This window comes from Vipera berus (assembly GCF_964194415.1).
Source record: "Vipera berus genome assembly, chromosome: 1".
In the NCBI taxonomy this organism is placed as follows: domain Eukaryota; kingdom Metazoa; phylum Chordata; class Lepidosauria; order Squamata; family Viperidae; genus Vipera; species Vipera berus.
In genome coordinates this window covers 268,819,432-268,832,600 of record NC_138202.1, presented here as the reverse complement: position 1 = coordinate 268,832,600, position 13,169 = coordinate 268,819,432, and the positions used below count along the sequence as shown (strand labels likewise).

The following is a 13,169-nucleotide window of genomic DNA, read 5'->3' as shown; positions in this document are numbered from 1 at the left end:
CTGTGCTAGTCCAGCGGCTCCCAACCTTTTCTATACCCCGCACCCCTAAGAACGTTTCTCATATATTCTCGCACCCCCTTACAAATAGTTCGAAATAACGGCAACGAATTACGCATATACACTATAATTTTGAAAAACCCAAGTTTTCGCAACCCCGGGAATATCGTCTCGCACCCCCAAAGGGTGCGAGCACCCCCGGTTGGGAATCCCTGGATTAGAAGGTCCTCTTATGAAATCTTGCTGAGTGTTACAAGACTTCCTTCTTGTTGTTTTTGTAAGGATGCCAAATTCTTCTTGTGTAATTTGGGATAGGCAATTCACGAAATTTCGGGGTAGGAACAGTGAACTTCGGCAAGGTTTCAGAATAAAAGTGCATAAATTTGAGACCGTTAGATGTGCATGAAAGAAAGAAAAAAGAATCATTGTGCAAAATAACGCACACGAAAAGACTGCTGACTGCAGATTGGTGTACGTTCTTCCACACGTTTCACTTGCACAAAAGTTCATTGTTAGAACCGGCAGGGATAATAATAACAATAACAATAGAGTTGGAAGGGACCTTGGAGGTCTTCTAGTCCAACCCCCAGCTCAGGTTAATATATTATGTTGCAACTTTAAATTGCTTCTGCATAAATCAATATAAAAATAAAAGTTTCTTATCTGTACAAATCCATCCTTCCAAATGTCACAAGTATGATTAAACTCTCAAGTGGGATTGATAATATCCTGGACTTTTTAGGTATCCTAGCAAAGAACCATTTAGGAAGTACTATTGACCATATTAGAATAGAAGGATTATCATATCCTGAGTTCTCAGGCTTAACTATGTCTCACATACTACATTTTCACTGTGCATAGCAATATATACATTTGTTAGACCTTATCTAACACCCAGAGGCTTCCTTATAATTTCCTGTTCTTTGAACCCCTCCTGAGCTTGGAAATATTTGCCTTTGAACAAGTTTCTAATGGTTTTAATGTATTTTCAAACTACTTAATTTTAATTTGATTTTATGGGCTTATCCTTTTTATTGTGAATTGCCAAGAGATCTTGATAGTCACCGATATATAAAGAAGGGATGGGATAGAAAGTAAACTTTTATTAGGCTAAGAAAGTAGAGACAGTCTGAAAACTATTGGTTTGCAGTATTTATTATGTTGATGCATAATCTTTCCAACTAGAAAGGCATTGTTAGTCAAGTGACTTGAATTTAAAGAAGATTGGCCTGTTAAATTCCAGCTTGTTTCTTAACAACTTCTACTAAAAATAAATAAGCAATATAGCTATAGTATCAGTATTAGAGAGGTTATACTGATGCAATTATTTAATTAAAAATATAGAATGCTAGTTCTATAGCATTAATTCATTCCTTAGTGTAGATTGCATTGATTTGTCCCGAAATGTTTATCTGGATGACAACAGGCAATTGTTTTTTTGAAATAACCGATTTTTTTGAAATAAATATGAATAAAGCATCCACATCAATTACAGTAGCTATTTATTTATTTACTTATTTGATTTGTATGCTGCACATCTCACCTATAGGCAATTCTAATTTACCAAGAAATTATTTGTTTCTGTTTTTACTAACATGTTTATATAAAATGATAGTTATCAGATAAAGAGTAAATTTGCGCCTATTGATGGATATTACTTAAAGCATTACTTTGCCTGTTGACTTATGAAAACTATGCAACTAACATTCACATAGCTGTTATTGATAAAAATAGCTGTGATAATTGTTCTAAATTTTCTTCCTTATGTTCATATCTAAAACTATGATGTTGAAATATAGCTAAAAATTCAATGTTTATTTTAAAACTTTTATATAGTCACTGTTGTTTTACCAAGCTCCCAATCAAGAATTAAAGATTATTATAATAAAACAACAACAAAATTATATTAAAACTCTTAAAACCATAAACATGAAAACAAAACAAAACAAAAACCTAGCCCCAAGTTAAGCTTCTGGCATACAGTCACCTCATCCTATAACCAGCACTTGGGGGTGGGGGAGTCAAATCTTCAGTGCCTTTTAAAAGGCTGGGAGGATTGCCGTCTGCTATAACTCAGAGGGAAGAATGTTCCAGAAGGGCAAGGGAAAAGGCACATTTCCTATAAGGTGACAGTGTATAAAGAAAGACACTAGGAGTATGCCTACCCTATCTACTCAGATAGGACAGGTAGATGTCCTTATGGAAAGGTTGTTCTCACAAATACATGATAGGGATGATAGATAGATAGATAGATAGATAGATAGATAGATAAATAATGATACTGATTTTCTAGTGACAGAAATGTAATCTACCTGAGAAGCAAAATAAAAAATAAATAAATAAATTAAATACTTTATTGTTTTTAACGTAGCCATATTTAACTTTGTATCTAGAATTAAAAGATTTACAGGAGTTTTATTTAAACGTAGAAAAAATGTGAAATTATTCTATACACAGTGCAGAAAATTACTGCATTGGTGTATATCTTACTGTGCCTTCCAATAATTAAATCTCCAAACGTTCCACTTTTCTTAAACATTCAAAAAACCCCGCACATTTATTGTGTGTGCCATTCAGAGACCTTCAGATACATTTCAAAAAACATGTATAATCTGTAGTATTTTGATATGTAAACTTGTTGATTATTTGTTGAATTCATAAAATGTCTAAGAAATATTCCTGCATTACAAACATTAAAGCCCTTTCAATTATGTATATGTGTAATTCAAATCTAGTTGCTTTCCAACACAGCTGTTGCAATCCAACTCACTTCAGATTTGTCCTCTAAAACATCTGTATGTCATTTACTCCAGGAATTTCCTAGGCACAGTGTTAAGTTTAATATTTCCTTCATCCAATACAGTTGGCTGGTGAGCTATTTCAATATATGTTCCATTTTAAATTGATACTGTTACCATTTTAAATTAATCCCTTGAAGCTCCATTGTGCTTGTAGGATTGCCTTGCTCTTAGTTCTTCTTACTTTGTTTTCAGAAGTCATAATAGACTGGGAACCCTGACCCAAAAGATTTCTGTGTGCTTATTGTGGTTTGGTCTCTTCATAAGGAGGCAGTGGCTCCTGAAATCGCTGAACATGGTCCTCTTCCGTGGATGCCTTCATGGTGGCCTCCTCATATGACGGAGGCAGGCATACAGTGAGAAAGGCAGTTTCAGGCAGGAGAGTGGAGTATTGGAACCTCTGCTCATTGTTCCAGGGTAGCACAGAGAGAAAATCTGTCACCTCATGCTCCGGAAGAGATTCTGGCAGGTCAATGCTGAAGATCTGAGCCTGAGGATTGCGACGTTGGCAACGTCTATAGAGGAAGAGCAACAGGAATGCCAGGAAGAGCATCACGGTAGCTGGTAATATGATGCATAGGAATGGCTCTATGTCTTCTTTGGTTGAACTTGCTTTATGCTGACTCTAGGAGAAACCAAGACAAAAATGTGCATCAGGCCTTAGCCAATTTTATTTTATGTGAATCCTGCCTTTCATAACAACGGCATCTCAAGGCAGTAAACAGTAGTATCAAAAAAGCCCAAACCCATTGAAATAAGCAAATTAATAAAGTATAAACACAGATATAATAGAATGTGTTGTTTTGCAGAGTATGCACAACTGAACAGCTATATGTCAACGCTGCTAACATTGGATGTTTTTGCATTGACAATAGAGGGAAATGTAGCCATTTTTCCCCTTTCGCTTTTAGAGTTAGATGATGCTGGGAGGGGGGGGAGAGTGTGAATGAGAGTCCAGCTAGACATAACAACAGTAAACGTAGCATGAGAATCAAGGTTGTTGAGCCCAGAGCTGATAAGGAATTGGCGAGCTGGAGAGGAAGCCCGCACTTCAAGCTAATTGGGGAATGTGATTTATGACTGTTAATTGGAGGAGGGAATTGTGCTTTGATACTATGTGCCCAGGGGAGGGGAATTCAGTTTTTGGCTTTGATTATGTAAGTGCCGATATTATGCTACTCGAATAAAAGATCCTTTAAGGTAAACAATGCCTCGAAGTTCTTTTGAAGAGTTTCATCTGTCGGAACCATGACATTATACTGCCCAATGAGTTCTCCAAGCAGGCTCTCGCTTGCCCTTAGAAAAATGCCTCCACCTAAGGGCTAATCCATCTCTCTTCTTCAAGCCTCTGAGACATAGGTTGGCATTTGCTGCTGTACCCTATCACTCAGGAAAACTTTATTATGGACGGTCAGAGGTGATTTGAAAATAGCAATTGCAAAGACTCTGTAGCCTCCTTTTCTATGCCAATAATGACCTCCGTCAAACCCACAAACGATTGATTGTATCTAATGTTTGCTGCTGCCCATAGGAACAATCCTTGAAGGAGTTCTTTTAATTACATCTCAGAAACCGGGAGGTTAGAGGGGAAGCGTCCCACAGCACCACCTCTTCACCCATTTGAGAGCATCCTTTAACACCTGTAGCAGTATTTCTAGAGTTCCAGGTGTTAAAATGCCCTCTTTGCCCTTATCCCATTGAAAAAAACGTCACTGAAACAGACAGCTTCCCCAGAGGGAAGGAAATAAGGATCCAGATCAGTATGTTTACCTCTCTTATATTGCCTCTACCGCTATCAATTGGATAGCAACTGTTTCCCTACTTTTCTATGGCTAGCAGGTGGCTGATTATTTTTTTTAAATTCCATTTATATCCCGCCCTTCTCCGAAGACTCAGGGCGGCTTACAAGCTTAGCAGTAGCCTTCATTCTATGTATATGCCTGCTTATTAGGGCTTTCACACACACACACACCCAAGCGGCATTATTACAAAGTCAGCTTAATTGCCCCCAACAATCTGGCTCCTCATTTTACCTACCTCGGAAGGATGGAAGGCTGAGTCAACCTTGAGCCTGGTGGGATGCGAACCTGCACTAATTGCAGGCAGCTGGTGTTACTTAAGGAGGCATTAGCCCACTGCTCCACCAAGGCTCTATTTAACAACTAAGTGACTGGGATTTCTTTAAAAAAACCTGATGGCTTTGTGCCCTTTCCGAAAGGAAGTATGCTTTTGGCAAACTACTCGGCTCTTCTCCAATATGATTCCACTAGTAGCTATGCAGTGGATAGGTGGAGCGGCAACTATAGAATGCTCTGAGTTGCACACATGGATGCAACTGGTGCATTGCACACCCATGTTTTAATTAAACAAATTGGTTGAGAGGTTAAAGTGGTCAAGTCTCAGCATTACACTCCAGTCTCTCCTGCCATCCTATAGCTGATGTTGACCTCAGAGTTAGCAATGGTATAAAGTATGAAGAAGAACACAACTGACACTTTCCGAAGCTATTTAAAATGTTGACTGAATCATATAAATATTACCTTGCAACTTAGTTTATCCTCATCCCTGTGTTTTTCTAACCATGCTAGAAGTAACTATAAGCAAGTTTTTTCCCCCTTATCATTCTACATTTTTCTTCCTCCCATTTAAACTTTGATAAGGGTAAATAGATTTTTAAAAACTGGACAGGACAGATGATGAATAAGCAGCTATTAATTTTGCTGCCAAACAAATCACAGTTTTCGCTATTTATCCACTATGATTTTGGTAGGGTGCTTAAATTACTTTAAGAGACATCCTTTAGCATTCATTTCTTTTAAATTTATCTACCTGTCCCACTTTAAGGAATGTATGCTAACAGCCAAAGGATTTTTTTTTTGTTAAATGATCATTTAAGCGGGATAAAAATATTTCTGTTTGTGTAAGGCATCCATGGAAATGGGAATTGTTCTGGATGGAATTGTGAAACTTAATTGAATGGAATAGGACACCACATTTTTGAGAATACAAGCTGGCACCTATTTTATTGTTACATTTTTTGTTGTCAAACAATAACAATTAAAACAATAGTGAGTTGCCTTAATAAATTTGTTAAGGATGTATATATTATTTTTATTTTTTTATCTTGTTTTTGTTAAGTTTTTATCATTCTGCATGGAATACATATGTAGATTTAATCTTATTTCAAACAATTGCAAAAAACAATAGGGCCCATGGTTTCCTTCTGACTATTATACTTGTATTAAAACACATAGGAATTATTGTAAATGATGTACATAAGCATGTCAGTTTCATGATAAAACTATGTCAGATAGCAAATCATGATTTCTAGTCATAGACATTGGGGGTAAATGACAACACAAACTCAGTCTATTTTACACTTGCATTAAAACACTGAGCATCCGCAAGGACATAAAGACATAAAGAAGTATCATTTTATTTTTTATTTTATTTTTATTTATTCGATTTATATACCGCCCTTCTCCCGTAGGACTCACTGTTCATTTATTGACATAGTATGTATATATTTATATGTATGTTATAGTATATGTTAGTGATTTATGTTGCCTATACTAATAGATACTTTCTGTGGTGTGAATTCTCTGTAGTTTTTCTGTCTTGAGCTTTGCACAAGAGCTTCACAATAAATCATAGTTCTTCAAACGCTTAACCCTTTATTTAGCACTTGGCTTGACACATTGGGTCAGTGGATTAGGACGCTGAGCTTGTCGATCAGAAGGTCGGCAGTTTGGTGGGTCGAATCCCGAGTGCCGCGTAACAGAATGAGCACCTGTTACTCGTCCCAGCTTCTGCCAACCTAGCAGTTTGAAAGTATGTAAAAATGCAAGTAGAAAAATAGGGACCACTAAGGTGGGAAGGTAACAGCGTTCCATGCGCCTTTGGCGTCTAGTCATGCCGGCCACATGACCACGGAGACATCCTCGGACAAGCGCTGGATCTTCGGCTTTGAAACGGAGATGAGTACCGGCCCCTAGAGTTGGAAACGATTAGCACGCATGTGCGGGGGAACCTTTACCTTTACCTTTGACTTAATAGAAGACTCAGACATATTAAAATATTTATTGTTTATAAGAATAAAGTCACACATGCATTTGCCCACTGTGATGTGCAGATGTCAGAGCTTTTTATATATATTTATGTTCCAGAGTTTAAATTCCAGACATTTTCTTTCCACTGGTCTGAGTTAATGGATACTTGGCCAATCTTTAGATGTTCTTCAGAAACATCTGAAATATGAATATATATCATTTCTCTTTAGCATGAAAATATATAATTCTCATGTCATCATTTTTCACTGTTTGTGTTAGAAGTGTATCATGTAAACAAGACCCCAACTTATTGTAATAAGCAGCTGGGACATTATTTAAATGGATAAATTGTCACTAGGAAGGAAAGGGGAAATTAAAAATTTATGTTGTTCTTTAATTATATATTCAATACATATTTAATGGTATATAATATGGTAGAAAGGATTATGGTGAATATCAAATATTGCAGCACTAGCATTAAAAAAATACTTTGTGAAGGAAAAGTAAACTGCAAACCTTTTATGTTTGATTCTATTTTACTACCACTTGAAGCCTAATGGCATAAGGTAAATAGGATGTTTTCCAAATTATACTTAAGTGTATCTTGTATACTCTGATTTTTATATCTCATGAGGGAATGGATAGGTTAATCAATATTTTCAAATGCAACAGCAATGATATCATTTGTTGCAGATTTTTAGTATGAATCATCAGTTGACTTTAAGTATTCTGCGCTTTGAATACAATACAAAATGCGTATTGTAGATAGCTTGCCTATTTAAAACATTGACATTATTTTAGAGAAGGAAACCATGGGCCCTATTTTTTTTGCAAAATGTCTTTTGCAAAATACCCATACTGGTTTAATCAATCCACAAAACAGCATATCTTCCAAATACATTCTGTTAAAATGTATGACTGATTTGTCCTGAGTCTTCTTGTATGGAAGAAACATTACCATTTTACAGTGCTCTTTATTTACACCTGGCCATACTGTATGTTTTATATATTTTGGTTGAGAAAACATAGGAAAAGAAAACAGATATGACTAATAATATTTTTTCAAAAATATACAGAATTGCTAGATTCATTAATAAGTAGGCACAAGAAAAACTAGTTGATTTGTATAATATTCTAACATTTCCCTAACCAGGATTTCAAAATTAATCAATGAGAATAATACACGTTTATAGCTAAACTTACAAATTCATCACTGCAGAGCAGGGTTTAACAGAATAACAGAATTACTGAATTGGAAGGGACTTTGGAGGTCTTCTAGTCCACCCCCTGCTCAAGGAGGAGACACTGTACCATTTCACACAAATGGTTATCCAATATCTTCATAATAATCTCCAGTGATGGAGCACCCACAATTTCTGAAGGCAAGTAATTCCACTGTTCTTACTGTTAGAAAATTTCTCCTTAGTTCTAGGTTGCTTCTCTCTTCAGCGTTTTCCTATGCACTTTTATCAACATATGAGTGTACTTTTGAATTTTAAACAAAGGCCCAAGAAAAAGCAAAAAAAAAAAATCTGGTTGATTACTGAGAATGGAGTTTGGCTCATTGTGGTAATGATGTAGAAATCACAAGCTATTTTAATCAAGAACAGAATCAAATGTGTACATGGAATGATATTTAAATATACTGTGTGTAGATGTGAATCACCATTTGCAGATTCAAAACATGTTGACTCTAGCATTAAGTAGTCTTGTGAAGATGTAAATGAGTAATCACCGATTTTTTATCACAGACCAAACACATTCAGTATTAACTTCAACACTACTTTTTTTTAGTATGGTAATAGTTTAAACATTCAGATGAATAAAATCACATTTTCAACATAATCAATGAAAAAGTATGCATTGTGGACAATTCTATGAAATCATGCAAATGTGAAGAATCACATTTATGCTCATAGTAGCTGACATCAACACAAAAAACACCATTGCAATCATTTACTGTCATATTACTATTATTCTTCTGGTCTTATTGCAATAGGTTATTCTGTCTAACCAGGAGACCTAGAAATATTTAGAAGGAATAAATTCAATTCAATAGTCCACTAAATTCAGTGGGACTTACTTCAGAGTAGACATGCAGAGAATTATATTCCTAGCCTGCTATTAGTTTTATTTTTGACCCAGTGCAGTTAGGCTATTATTTAAAGAACCAGACTAAATTACTTTACAAGTTACTGTAAAAAAATACTGAGAAAAATAATTTGACCCTCAAAATCTCTTTTAGATTGTCTTGTCAGGGTAGTCTTTCTGATCTATCTCTCACGCCTGTTTCCCCTTTTGCCACTCACAACACTGAAAAGTAATATAATCCAGGAAACAAAATTTGCTGAATATCACTTATTCTAACATCACTAAAAGGGTCTGCTGAGAGAAAGATTGAGAATGAAATAGGACATAAATAAAATGACAGATTCAAAAGCAGCCAAAATATCCATTTGATGTTATGTTTTGAGGTAAATATTTATATCAGTTTCTGCAAACTTTTTTTCCCCTGGGTTGGTGAAACAAAGGAACTATTGCATGGAGGACGGCGTGCAATTTATGTAAAGTCAAGCACTTGCACAAACTCTGAAACGAGACATCTTGAAAGAACAGAAGTAAATTCAAGAAACATAAAGAGACAAACATAAGAGACATAAACAAACATAAACATAAGAGACAAACCTGTAGCTCGGTTTCCACCAATGGCGCGCCTGGTTCACTGGCTAACCAGTCATAGTTTCCCCTGTCAGCGTGTCCAAATTTCTTCCAGCTACCACTGTCCAGAAGCCAACGCATACTTTCATGGACGTGTGGGTTTGTTCTTTGTTCTTCCTCTTCAATTGTGGTCTTCTTTTTGATTATTTTTAATACTGTCACTTCCCTCTTTCTTCCCTACCCCACTGATACTAGGCCTACCTTGGAATGCCTAAGCTGAAAACCATGCTGATATTCTCTCCTGTTCCTGGCAGTGAAGAAGGAAAGGGTAGAACAGTGACCAAATGAATCTTGGATGCTATTTTGTCTTCTAACTCAATCTCTCTGGATTTGCTTCAGTGGCCTACATTACCAGGGAAGCTGGCATCAGGTATCAGGGAAGAGATAGCATTCTGATTGGACGGTTGCCTGCATTGGGATTATTAAAGGGGTATTTCCATGACAGTCTGAGTGCACATGGTCCTAACTCTGTGGATAAATCATGGTCTACATTTATAGTTCATATACATACAATTTATATATATACACATACATGTGTGTGTGGAGAGGAAGGGAGCCCTAATGTTATAGAGAGATAACAAAAGGCTTGCTTCTCCCTAAGGGTTAAGGAAATATTTCCACTTGGATGCAATGTAAATAGCAAAAGCAGTTGCTGTTAGGCAGGCAAGGGCATAGCTGAAAGCTGTTCTGAATTATTTAGAGGTATTAGAATGTAGATGTTAATGATAAATCCGAAAAGAGGCTGCTGCTAGAAAAGGCTTTAGTAACTGAGAATATACGATTGCTTTCAGTGACACATCTAACGGGCTTAATTCTGCTCTTTAATCTTCCGTAGCTTTTTTTAAAATAGATAAGTATCATTATGTTTCAATCATTTAATTTACGTAATTATTCAAAGCAAAAAGACTCCAAATGGTTTCTATACTCCCCTTATAGCAAAACTGCATTGATAGAGCGGTAAGATGTCAGCATGATCACTTGGTGGTTCTTATCTTTCTTTTAGTTCCTTCCCCCTTGGCTATATTCTGAACTTAACATTGTTTGGGAAACTTTTGATAAAATTGCAACAACAAGAAATTATGCTCTATCGGTGATTAGTAAGAAGAAAACAAAGGAAATCATCTAGTCCTGTTAGTATCCAGGCAAGGAATTCAAATGTAAAATTGCTAAGTGTTAAAGATATGTGACATAGTACAAGTAGCCCTCAACCTACGACCACAGTTGGGAGTAGTATTTTTATTGCTAAGCAAGGCGTGAGTCATGTCCGATTTTACAACTTTTGTTTTTGCCTCAGCTGTTAAGCGAATAACAATAGTTGTTAAGTGAACCAGGAGATCATTAAGTGAGTTCAGCTTCCCCCATTGACATTGCTTGTTGGAAACCAGCTGGGAAAATTGCATATGATGACCACATGACTCCAGGAGGTGGTGAACATCATAAATACATGCTGGTTGCCAAACACCTGAGTTTTGATTGCATGATCCTGGTGTCGAGCCCCGCAGGCCCGACACTACACGGGGACCTCTGACTCCACTGTACTTACCCGCCCTGCTTCACCTCACGGTCCGGCATCCCGAATGAGAGCGGCGGAGGCCGCCAACATGCAGCAGACCTGACGGCCAGCTGCTTCCCAGCCCCTGGTCACACCTGCACACAGGGACCTCGCAGAAGGCCCCGCAGGCACTCAGAAGGACAGCCCGGGCTGCTCGGCTGACTCCACTGTACTTACCTGCCCTGCTTCATCTCACGGTCCGGCGTCCCAAATGAGAGCGGCGGAGGCCGCCGATGTGCAACAGACCTGACGGCCAGCTGCTTCCCAGCCCCCGGTCACACCTGTGTGGAGGGACCTTGCAGAAGGCCCCGCAGGCACTCAGAAGGACGGCCCGGGCTGCTCGGCTGACTCCACTGTACTTACCTGCCCTGCTTCATCTCACGGTCCGGTGTCCCAAATGAGAGCGGCGGAGGCCGCCGATGTGCAACAGACCTGACGGCCAGCTGCTTCCCAGCCCCCGGTCACACCTGTGTGGAGGGACCTTGCAGAAGGCCCTGCAGGCACTCAGAAGGACAGCCCGGGCTGCTCGGTTGAGGAGAGAGCCATGCCGAGCATGTTTGCAGCAGGCTGCGCAGGCACCCAGCAGGACAGACCTGCCTGCACACTGGTTGGGGTATCCAGCTGTGTTTCGGCATTGCCGGCTCTAAGCAAACTGGAGCCGAGACCTAGCGAGCCAGCAACTTGGGACACGCGGATGAGCCTGCTGGGGCCAGGCGGGGGTGAGCGGGGGCTGGTCGGTTGGGAAGGGGTGATTACACAGTGGAGACACGTTAGCATATACACTCAGGGTGGGGCTATAGGAGGTTGGGGGGGTCGCCCAAAATACTTACCTCACGGAGGGCGGCTCACAGGGGAGCACAGGCATGGGAGCACGCATGGACGCAGAGAAGGGGGTGGGGTGTTTATGGGCACATGGCCAGATGCTGGCTTGTGCTAAGAGGGGTGGGGCTGGTATGTGACTCGGCTATAAAACGTACATTGGGAGTGTGTGGCTTCCAACGCTGACTTTTTCCTTGCTTTGGGGTGTGTGTATTATGTTGCAGGTTCGAAGAATTAGTCAGACGCTGTGTGCTGAAACACTGTACTTTATTGCTGGTAACTGTAACAGAACTGAACTGAATAAATGGCTATATTCGCTCTATTTATACTGCATCAACTGTGAGTCTGTTAACCACTTAAATCAAACTTCAGCTCAAGTCAGTCTCAACAGCCAATAGCATCAAACTCTGCTTCCCGCCGGCCAGGCTCCACTGTCACTGTCCAGCGCTCTCTACCTTCTGAACCTGTCAAACCTTATAACAGCTTGTATACATTGCACCCCTTCCCCCTGTAAGACTAAACAATACTCATAACCCAATAACAACTATAAACATGCGTTCTTCTTATTCACACACAAAATCCGCGAGATACGCCGGTGACTTGTGTGAACGATTAGATCATCTCAAAGTTTCTCCCCTGTCCAGTATGGGGAGAACAGACTGTCTGTTTTGCTCTGGTCCTCTGGGAGGTGTCACTGTGTCAGTATTTAAGTTAGGACCTACAGTCCACAATTCCTCAGTATCTGTTTGGTAGTCGCTGTCAGTGTGTGTTGATGGACTGTCCACCTGTGTGCCAATTCCGGAACTATTTTCAAGTACTCTTTTCCTTATTTGATCAACGTGCCTTCTGTGTTGTCTACCCCCCATCCACCCTTATAACGTAAGACAATGGACCAGTTTGTTCAACAACCTCCCCTGGCACCCAAGGGTGACCTGAAGCATAATTCCTGGTCCATACCAAATCTCCATTGGTGAATTGTCTGTGATTCAGTGGATACTCTGAGTCCGCTGCTACTCTGTCTGGGTGTAGTCTGTCTAATTTTGTAATGAGTCTTTTCCCCCAGCGTAGTTCCGTTGGGCTCTTTCCAGTAGCTGTAGAAGGGGTTGAGTGTTGGTGCAACAAAAATTGTGCTAACCTGCTTTTCCAATCTCTGTGTATGATGCGCCGCAGAACATCCTTCATTGTGCACACCATACGTTCAGCCATGCTGTTAGAAGATGGGTGGAACGGGGCGGC

The 13,169-nt window shown here is 39.2% G+C and overlaps 1 protein-coding gene across 1 annotated transcript; it reads right to left on the bottom strand.

Moving 5' to 3' along the window:
- Positions 1 to 3,036: 3,036 nt before the first annotated feature.
- Positions 3,037 to 9,643, bottom strand: SMIM28 (small integral membrane protein 28; the record flags this gene model as incomplete). The annotated part of the gene is made up of 2 exons (XM_081326167.1): positions 3,037 to 3,420; positions 9,530 to 9,643. The coding sequence occupies 2 exons, from the start codon at positions 9,641 to 9,643 to the stop codon at positions 3,037 to 3,039; spliced, it is 498 nt and encodes a 165-aa protein (XP_081182293.1).
- Positions 9,644 to 13,169: the final 3,526 nt, after the last annotated feature.